General features: G+C 33.1%; 1 protein-coding gene across 1 annotated transcript; it reads right to left on the bottom strand.

Annotated features, from left to right (window-relative positions):
• Positions 1-864: 864 nt before the first annotated feature.
• On the bottom strand, positions 865-10,726 carry Twf1 (twinfilin actin binding protein 1; the record flags this gene model as incomplete). Its single annotated transcript, XM_010615410.3, has 8 exons — positions 865-1,394; positions 3,112-3,233; positions 3,486-3,636; positions 4,061-4,186; positions 5,776-5,880; positions 6,996-7,091; positions 8,513-8,691; positions 10,645-10,726. Coding segments are annotated over 8 exons (1,032 nt in total), but the record flags the coding sequence as incomplete, so codon positions are not given.
• Between the last annotated feature and the right edge of the window lie 424 nt (positions 10,727-11,150).

Below are 11,150 nucleotides of genomic sequence, written 5' to 3'. Positions count from 1 at the left end.
GAAGTTTAGGTCAAGAAATTCCAAATCCTGGATACCCACAGCTCACTTAGAAAATTCCTCCAAGTTATGGCTCTGCAGCAGGTTTAACAGATTAAATATGAAGTATTCTCGCTCCCTTACTTCAAGTATCAAAGAAATGTGAGGCTCAAAATATCTCTACGCTGTAAATGAAGATGCAAAGCTTTAGAGAAAAATTAAGTATGTTGTGAAATAAGATATTAAATGAAACAAGATTCATAGGCTAAGTATTTATCTGTGTTAGGCTGTTTACCACTAGGATGTCAATTTTCAATTTGAGTATTTACTAAAAAGTGATGAACTCAATTTGCCTATAAATGGTTTTGGAGGAAAAAAATCTGAAATGTTTTCAACATTTTTCATTTTAGTTTTGTTTCCTTTAGAGTAACGGTAATTTAAATTTTAATCTGAACATAATCATGTGGCCTCACAGTACTTAAAATGAAATGACTTATTTTGGAAAGAAACTTTTTTAAAGTACTAGAAGAAATAACTTAGTGTTGAAAGTCAATGGCAACAGAAATTCTGCAGTATAGAAAATATCTGGTACCCTAGTTTCAGGGTAAGCTGATCTTAAGAAATCTTAATGCCATTTAAAAAAAAAAACCTCTAAAAAAGTCAAATCTAAAAAACTGCTGCGATAAAGCAGTATTTGTAAAAGTCGCAGACCTGATCCCAGTCAGACAAGAGTCAGCATTGCTCTTTAAAGTAACTAACTTTCCATCTTTCCTGAGGCACTAAATTTTCTGCTTAGAAAATAACCTAACCTGGTCCTTAACATATTCAGCAAGTAGTATAAATATTTAAGGTCCTTCTGCTTCTTCTTCTTCTTCTTTTTTTTTTTTAAAAAATCAGATGTCTCACTAAAGAGTAATAAGAAATACACCCTAATTTAAGACATTCAACTTTCTCAAACTGGCCCAACTATATAAAATTTTAAGAATCATGTGAAAGTGTGGAATCAACACTCTGAAAACTGTGACAAAATTAAACATTACTATGTCAAAACTCTTTCTAGCTTTAACTCAAAAATAGAAGTCATGAGTCTTCTATAACATTAATTTTAAAAACACAGAGAAGTGAAAAGTGCTATTTTTCTGAAAGTACAATTTTTCTCCCTACTGTATGACATGGAATGATTTCAGTTCCCTGTACTAAAAGCTGAATTTTAAAAAACTAGTATTGCAATGTTTAATATATCAATCTTAATCAGTAGTCGCTTCTGTTTCAGCTGGACCCCTAATAAGTCTTCGTATCCCTCTTTTTCCTGCAGGACCTTTTGGTTTCGCAAAACTTTGCTTATGTGCATGCTGCTTAGGATGCACTTCCTCATAAAGGAAATCAGCAGTCAGCTCATCCCCATTGTCTATCTCGATCTGTAGAACAGGAAATTAGTGTGATACATACAAGCAACATTCAAAACCAAATACAAGCAACAAGCCAGTTTTCAAGTATAAATATTCACAAATAAAAAGCATACCCATTCCAGCAAGACACAGACTAAAGACCACATATAAACAGTTTCACTGACATGTTTTTGAGGAAAGCTGCATGGGGCGGGGGGGCCAATACGTAGCAGCTATAATCACTTGCTATTTGTTGGCTCTTCCTATTCCTATTCAGTATTTAAAAGTAGAAGCTAGTATTATATTCTCAATGGGTTCTATTTTGGTTTACCATATACTCAAGAAACATTATTCATGGCTCCTTCATCTCTTGGGTGAAATAACTGTTGAACAAATGTAGGCAAACAGCCTCCAAGCCAAATCTAGACTACATCAAGACTATTTTACGCATTTAAAGGGTTGTAAAAAACAAAACTGACATAGGACAGAGACCTTATGTGGCCTGGGAAAGACTAAAATATTTACTATCTAGTACTTTATAGAAAGATTCAGCCAATGCCCACTATATGCAGTAGTCTGTACTACCAGCCAGGCAGGGTGACTCAGACCTATAATCCTAGCACTCAGGAGGCTGAGACAGGAGGATTGCCATACATTTTAAGTTTGCCTGAACTGTAGTGTGTCCAAGGCCAGCCTAGACTACATAGCAAGACCCTGTCTTAAAAAGAAAAACAAATTGCTACCAAGGCACAGTGATTTTTAGGTTCTTAAAAAGCTCAAATGACTCAGCACCTGAAACACTGGTAATTGATTAAACTATCTTCTTATGTCTTACTCGTATTTAAAAAAAAATAAATAAGAAAAATGAAAGCTTAGTTCTCAAAATTCAAATGTTTATACCTATTGTTTCCTTCTCCAACAAGTAGATTCCCAACCATTCCAGGATTCATAGTTGTATATGGAGATTGCATCTTCTTATTAATAAAAGTCCAGAAACAATCTCAAGTATGTAGCTTTAGCAGCATTGTCCAAGAGAACATTTAAAAGCCAGGGATACTGGTGCACACCTGTAATCCCAGCACTCAGGAGGCTGAGGCAGGAAGATCGCCATGAGTTCAAGGCTAGCCTGAACTACTGTACATAGCGAGACCTTGTCTCAAAAGATGAACAAAAATATACAAATTTAAAATAATGGAAATGCTGTACCTCCCCAATACTGTGGCCACTCAATACATAGTTAGTTGGCATTTCCACTGTGGTTAGTATGATTAAAAATGGGGATTTAAATTTTATTTAAATTGTCACATGTGGCCCAGGCATGGTGATGGATGCCTGTGACCCAGTACTCAGGAGGCTGAAGCAGGAGAATCACCATTGCATTTGAGGCCAGCCTGCTAGATAGTGAGTTCAAGGTCAGCCTGAGCTACATAGCAAGGCCCTGTCTTAAAAAAAAGCCACATGTAGTCTGTAGCAGTACATCTACAGAATTGAGGATCATGATAGATCACCTCAGGCACTTAGATTCAAAGAATTTAACAATTTATGGGCCAGGTATTTAGCTCATTGGTTCCACCGCCTGCCTCACAAGTACAAGGTCCCGAGTTCAATCCCCAGTACCAAACAAACAAAAAAAGAATTAACAATTTAAAATTTTTTTCATGTATAAACCACAGTACATCTCATGCTATATGGAAACGAGAAAAAATATTTAGCAAAAACTGGAGGTTTAAAATGAGGATAAGCCTACCTTTCTGATTATATCCATCTGTAGTTGTCTTTCTACAATTTCTAACAGAGGACTCTTGCAGCTAGAGTACAGCATCCGTTCTCTTATACTGCATGTGTATCCAGGCATTGAATAAATAAAAACTGTTAAGTTAAAATAACATACAATTAGCACCATATTGTTTACAGCAAATACATAAACTAAAACTAAAACTAAACCAGTGATGGCAAACCTTTTAGAGCTTTCAGTGATACAAAACAGCCCACTGCGGCATGAATGCCATAGGTTCACCACCACCGAACTAAACCCTCTGGGTAAGAAATAAACAAGAATACAGTGCTGAAACATCAATATGCAAACTAAAAATAACATGCCAAAAACAAAGTATCATATACCTATGGACTCTAAGTAGTCTCCTTCATGGGAATGTTTATACAGAAAGAAATGATAACGTGCAGAATCTTTTGGAATCCTCTTTGGCAAATCTTTCAGTTCTGTATTTGTTGTGTTGGCCAAAATTATAATTTCATTCTTTATATCTATTTCCTGTCAATAAGAAAATATGTACACCGAAGCAGACAAGTTAAAATGTATTTTAAAAACCAGACGACGAAAAAACTACACAGTTCTGTGTCATTTAGTATTTTTATGATGAATACATACAGCTTTTTTTTGTTTGTTTGTTTGTTTGTTTTTTGAGACAAGGTCTCACTAGGTAGTTGAGACTGACCTGGAACTCACTATGTAGCCCAGGCTGGTCTCAAACTCACAGCGATCCTCCTGCCTCAACCTCCCGAGTGCTGGGATTACAGACATGCGCCACCATGCCTGGCTCATATAGCTTTTATAAATAAATAAAAATACTCAAGAAACAAATTAAAAAATTTAAAGTCCACTAAAAATAAATCTTATACAAGATGTAAACTACCAAAACAAGCGGCCATTTAATTATAAACATTATACATCTTACCAACTGCACATAGTTCAGCTGTCTGTTATGCAGTTTTTCCAAAGCCTGCAAAACTTCTTGAGAAATAGGAAATGCTACTCCTTGTAGTGTTTGATGCTTAGTGTCCACACCCACATCAGTCTGTACCTAAGTGACAGATACAGTGTAGTGGTAAGCTTAGTGGTTGGAAAAGTCCTAGAGAGAAATAATTTCTCTAAAATAGCATCATTCAACCATTTCCCAACCTACAATTAAAAAATAATACTTAAATAAACACTGTGACCTTAAAAAGCAAATTATGTTACACATTTGTTCATGGTTCTGCTAGCACTTTGTTGACATGCAGAGTGCATGACACATCTTTATGAAATGCTCGAAGTGAATGAGTGAATATGCAGTCCAAGGGGACTTTGGATTTGTGTGCATAGGTTGGCACAATCTTAATGAGTTCTATAAACTCCTTAACGTGTCATTAGATTATCCCTTTAAGTACAAAATTTTACTTGATAGTGTTTATGAATAGTAAAATACATGTAATACATATTAAAGTGTACTTTGTTCTATTGGACATAAAATGCAACACAAACACCATGCACTGAATTGAAAGGAATACAAACAGTATACAAAGACACAACACAACCCAACAAGTTATACTACTGCAGAAGTTCCAGACTTAGAGCTTTCTTTTCTACAAATATGAGTGTGCATGGATTGAAATAAAGTGATACTTCAAGAAAGCTTTCAAGGCTTATGTTTAAGGTTTTTATACTCAATAAATGACAGCTAGTATAGGGTCTCATTTACACTGTTGCAACAAAGTCAAATACAAATTTTACTCTTAAAAAATATGAATGGAGATTCTACAGCATGATACTGGATAATGAAAACATCATATAACATATGCAAATGCATACCCCAAGATGATCCTCAGGGCTCTGATTGCAAGGAATAAAACAAACTATCAAACTTTAAAAAAAAAAAGTCACATAAGAAACCCTTCTCCAATAACTTGGGTTAAGATGATGTGATAATAGACGCTGTCTACCAATTTAAAATTAAATGTTATTTAACCATTTTCCACACTGATTCCTATTAGTCTTTTACGCTAGTGAATAATGGTTTTGGCTTCTTATTTTCCATAAATCTCACTAGAAATACAGTAGTTAGTCCAACAGTCAATGAGAATGGCTGCAAAAACACATTATAATGATAAACTATAATGATGAAAATTTATTGACTAATATGTTTGACATTTACTCAAATAATAATCTCCCATACTATCTCCATTCCAGTTGATAGGAGTTAATTGGTAGAATGTTTAGAAATCTTAAACACCTTACATTTATTTATTCTCTTTAGCCATTACTATTCTCTGAAACCATGCCAAAAAACAAAACATTTTGCTTTGGGCAACTTTATTAGATGTAAAATTTTTTGCAATCTATGGGTAACAAATTTTCCCATTTATATAGTATTCAAAGTTCAGAGTTTTATAACAGCTATACTTCTAACATGAAGCTTTACTATTGTGACACATACATTTCAGGAGAAAGCTATTTAAGTTCATGTGACATTTAATTTTTTTTTTCTGAAGCTGTTAAGCATAAAACCTTGTCTCTAAACGGAATAAACCTAAATGGCTTAATATCTTTATTTTGTATTTACCCAAAAGTCTATCAATTAAAAACATAGCATTTTGGTTAAATTCTTGCCAGCATTTCAAAGTTGTAATTTACCTCATTAATTTTAATCTGCCGTAATTCTTCCTCTGCTGCAGTCAGTGGGGCAGGGGAAGACTGTGACAGCAAATATTTCTTATACCCATGTAAGGAGACATCTTCCTGTAAGCACAGCAATGAACTATCATCAGTTATTCTCGAGAAACAAAACCAGAGTGAGGTGACTCCAGGAAAAGCAAGATTAATTTTATAGAAGTTTTTAAATCAAAGGGTAGCATTAAGAATTTCACTTTCTCTTATGTTTCTTTAATCTTCTATTGAAATGTTTCAAGACTTTTAAAGGTTGTGGTAATGGTGAGTTGAGACTTTCAGTTGTGATGTAATGAATAAGGAGATGATCATTGTTCCAATTGTTATTAATTATATCTTCTCTCCATTTCCTGCAGTGTTATAATTAGTATCTTGTATGAGTTTGCTGCCATGTATGAGATGATGCCAGCTAAATAATGAACTTGGTAATACTTCAAGCAGACAGGATAACTGTAATGAAACTTTTGGAGAATGCTGTCCTGCAGTAATTCATTAATTACCAAATCTAGATTCTGAATTCAGTATCAAAATAATTTATAGTTTCCCTACAACTATTCATGGAAAATTATTGTAGATTTCGTATGAAAAGAAACAAGCACTCCAGAGAGGTGTACTTATTTATCATCAAAATACTGTGGGTTGGAAGACTTAAGACCCAGAGGATTGAGAAACCAGCCCATACAACTAATGATGAACAAATAACAAATTCCTATGTTCTTGTGCTTTGCCCACTGGATTACTATTTGAATCAGAATAGCTTTGAACAAGTAAACAACAAGATATACCCAAAGATATTTTTCAATTTTCTTAACTTGTGTATATGCATAAATACATACATTTACAATGTGAGTATTTTAAAAGGATAAATGTTTTAATATTTTTCTCAAGGCTTAATAGACAAGTTAATTTAAAGTTACCTATTCACTACAGTTAATTTGTATTTTTTTAATATATTTACAAATTTATCCATCTGAATTTGTATCAATCACCCATAATCTAACAGTTTTTATTATATGCAACATATAGAATCCACATAAAAATATAAGTTTTAGCTAAGAGAGGGGGTACACACCATAGTCCTAGTTACTGAAGGAGCTAAGATAGGAGAATTACTTGAGTATGAGATCAACTCAGGGCAACTTAATGAGTCCCACGCACCCCCCATCACAAAAATGTAAATTTTGTACCTTTACTGTACCAAATACTTCATCTTTAATGTGGCCACCACCAAATTCCTTTTTCAGAGTTGCTCTTGTTGCTGCATACAACATTTTTTGACGAACCTATTCAGTTATGAAAGCTCACTTATAAGTTTATAGGTGAAAACGTATTACAGAAGCATATTCTGACTGTAGTAAGACTTCAAGTACATTAAAGATAAACTGTGATAACTGTAGTTCACTGAATATACTAAAATGTATATGAACAAATAATTATCATAACATGAGCATCTAAAATACTATCAACTATTAAACAAGGTTTCATATTATAATACATCACATTTTTGGAAAAATATTTAAATTCTTCATTTTCAAGGGGCAAAATAAATTCCAAGAACAAAAAAACTACTTTAAAAAACGATTTAAAACCAGGCATGGTGGTGCACATCTGTAATTTCAGCACCCAGGAGGCTGAAACAAGAGGATTGCCCCTAGTTCAAGGCCAGCCTAGGCTACACAGTGAGTTCGAGGCCAGTCTGGAATACAAAGAGAGACACTGTCTTAAACTGCACCCGCAAAAAAACAAAACAAAACAAAACAAAAAAAACAAATATTCAAAGAAAAAAAAAAACAAACAAACTGAAATGAAGTAACTTTGATAGTGATATTTTACTCAAAGCTAAATCAGGTATTACTAATTAGGTAAAGAACTGAATATTCATAGCTTACCTATGGTATGTAACAGTGATGGCGAACCTTTTAGTATTCTGAAATAGGAATGGCCCACTGAATCAAGTGTGGCATAGGTTCACCACCACTGGTATGTACCATTCTATGAAGCTTACAAGGATGAAAAGAAACACAACACATGCTATTATTAGTCTACTAGTAGCTATAGAAAACTACTAAAGTTAACTAAAGTAGCAGAAACAGGAGACAGTTTCATAATCCTGAATGGTGAAATCCACTATTTTTTTTTCAGACAGCATGTATAGAATTTAAAAGGATGGCACAAGAGCAATATGTAGATAGCTTTAAAACTTATTTTATAAAAAACCTGAGAAATAATCATTAAAATGTTGGTAGTGTTCATTTGTTAATTTCATCTTTTGTTCCATTTAGTTGTCTACGACCAGCCTTTCTAAAGGAACAATTTGTATGCATACCCATCACTTGAATTATAGTTACTAATAATATATGGTGAACATTAACAAAATTTAATATAATGTTCAGTTCATTCTCAGAACTATCACTCAGGACAAACCAATTAGCTTCATTCTTCAGAGGCCTATAAACTCACTTATAATTGCCATAGGTTTTAAAATTTTAAATCAGTAATTGTTTTGATTTCAAGGGCAAAACTTCTAAATCTACACATACTGCCCTGGGTTCCATATTACCAATCTAAAGGTTTTTCCCTATGCTCATTTCCATGTATGGGAAGTGAGTATTGTTTCTTAACCTGCATTTGGCCTAAGAAGTATTTCAGGAAAAACTTAATTTCTAGCAATTCGTATTGACTAGAAAACTAAAAAATTACTTACATGAGAATGATCTGGAGACCATGCAATGAATATCCACTCATATCCTTGGGCATTCTGAGAATCTAACCTGAATAATATATAGCATGGCTGCTTGTCCTCCAACAGGGGCAAAACGAAGGAATCATAATCCTTATCCCAGGAACCTGAAGGCTGACTACATGATCCAACTACAAGTTGCTCTATGAAAAGAATTGTTTAAAAAGACATGTACATGATCTGAAATACCAAGTAGTAGTGTGATAAAGCCTAAAAAAACAATATATAAAAACGACTAACAATTGAGTTGAATGATTGAATGGGTGATTATATTTCTTTTTTTTTTTTTTTCAAAATATCTATCAAACAAATTACCAAAAATTTAAGTAATTGCACTAACAGTCAAAAATATTTCTGAAATTGCACTGTTTGGTAAGAAATATTAAATAAAACCAGGTTTACCTCCTATTTGGTCAAGATTCAAACCTTTGCCTGGAAACATAAATTGGTACAGCCACTAAGTACCATTTGGCAAAATTAAAGTATAATTGTGAATGTGCTCTTCACAGACTTTTGTACGCATGTACACAGTGTTCACTACAGCACATGTATAACAGTGAAAACTAAATAGCCTCACTGCTTACCAATAAAAGGGAAACAAATGTAGTAGTTATATGAAAATATTCATATTTTAAAAGGACTCATAAGTTTTCTATCAAAATGATAACATTTACAGCAAAAGGAAAGATGCAGAATATGATGGTTTGTAGTTTATATGAACTTAAAAACTCAAGCCACACTATATCTGTTTAGGGATACATGTAAAAATATAAAAGCCCCTGACTGAAGTTGCCTAATGGGAAGGAAATCAAGAAGCAGAATTGTTTAAAGGAAACATTCATGGGCCGGAGATTTAGCTCAGTGGCACTGCACCTGCCTCACAAGCACAAGGTCCTGAGTTTGATCCCCGGTACCCCCCCACCAAAAAAAGAAACACTCATTAGAAAAATTTTTAATTTAAAAAGGATTGAAAAAAATACTATAAAATATTAACAGGCTTTAATTTAGGGGGAGATAGAAGTATTTATATTACTATATTCTTTGAAATTTCCTTTAAACTTTTTTCCAAAACAAAAACTAGAAATGTTATCACAGGAAATAAAAGTATTTTCTTTCTTAGACAGTGTTAATAAGATGAACTACCTTTTCCATTTTAGTTATTTAACCAGTCACTTAGGACAGTAATGGCTTTGAAAATTTCGGCTCAATATTCCTAAAATTTGCTGTTTGCACCTGCCTCCCAAGCACAATGTCCTGAGTTCATTCCCTGGTACCAAAAAATAAAAAAATGCTACTTTACAGAATACATTTATTTCTGGCAAATGTTGCAGTATCTATAAAACAGACTATAATAAACTACTATACATTTTAAATATGTAAGCAGAAATGGAAAGCAAAATAATTTACTTCCATTAAAGAATAAATTTTTCTCAAGCAAAATATTTAAAAATATTTAAGGAATTAGCCCAATGGAATACTTTAAAACATTCGTTACAATAATTTTATAACACACTAATTTTTCAAATTCCAATCTACTTGATTTTGAAGATTCTCCTATCCAGTTTCTTTGCTTAGAGAATTTAGTCAATCCAATAGGGCCGGGGATTTAGCTCAGTGGTTCCGCCGCCTGCCTTGCAAGCTTAAGGACCAACAATCCCGGTACCAAAAAAAAAAAAAAAAAATCAGAATTTGGTATATTCTCAGAACTTTCCCAAAACAAAAAAGAGTATCATTTCTGTGGCAAAGGTTGCAATGAGGTAGAAAACTAGGAGAGTTTGCAGTGCTCTGTTTCTCCTTAAAAATAAGCTTCACTATAGTTATTCACAAGGTACATACATATCTAGATATGTACACATGGACTGTAGTGCACACACTAAGACACAAAGAGGAAAAGGAAGATGTCACACCAGAAAAACATCTACAAAAAGAAAAACGGGGACTCTGGACAAAATGTGAGGATTCCAAATTCCCTTAAGGCAAGGTGTGAACCTGCTTCACATTAATTTATAGTTCAACTTACTGACAACACTTAGAAATTTAAAAATATAACACCCAATAATTTAGTGACATGCAATATTTTAAAATATTTAACTAACCATTTTCAATAGATATTTTCAGAAGTCTGTATTTTCCATTTCTGGCTCTGGCAAAGATATCTTTGACATCTTCACTTGCTATGGAAAGAAAAAACAATTTTTACACTTAAAATTACTTTATTTTGCTATGTGAAGAAAAATAATACAAAGAAAATATTTATAGTGTGTGGCATTTTCTTATCAGCATTATAAAATAGCATGAAATAGAAGACAATGAATATAACTCAATAAAAATAAAGCATATTCGTTATAATCTGTTTTAACTAAAAATCTATATAGCATAAATAACAATGGAATAAATATACTGAAGTGACTCAATGAAGTTACTAATTAGTGGGCAAATTACAATTTTGCTAAACACCCTTTTTACTTCTTTGAAAAATGGTGAAAACTTGATTTCATTATCTTCCAGTTCAATTTTAAACTTGTGATAAAGAAAGCTTCTTCAATTCATTTTCTATATTTGGCCACTAAGTACAGTATCTGATATCCTATCCCGATTACAG

This window comes from Fukomys damarensis, unplaced genomic scaffold, assembly GCF_012274545.1.
Source record: "Fukomys damarensis isolate Sample0158 unplaced genomic scaffold, DMR_v1.0_HiC HiC_scaffold_15, whole genome shotgun sequence".
In the NCBI taxonomy this organism is placed as follows: domain Eukaryota; kingdom Metazoa; phylum Chordata; class Mammalia; order Rodentia; family Bathyergidae; genus Fukomys; species Fukomys damarensis.
This window is presented reverse-complemented; position numbering and strand designations above follow the sequence as displayed.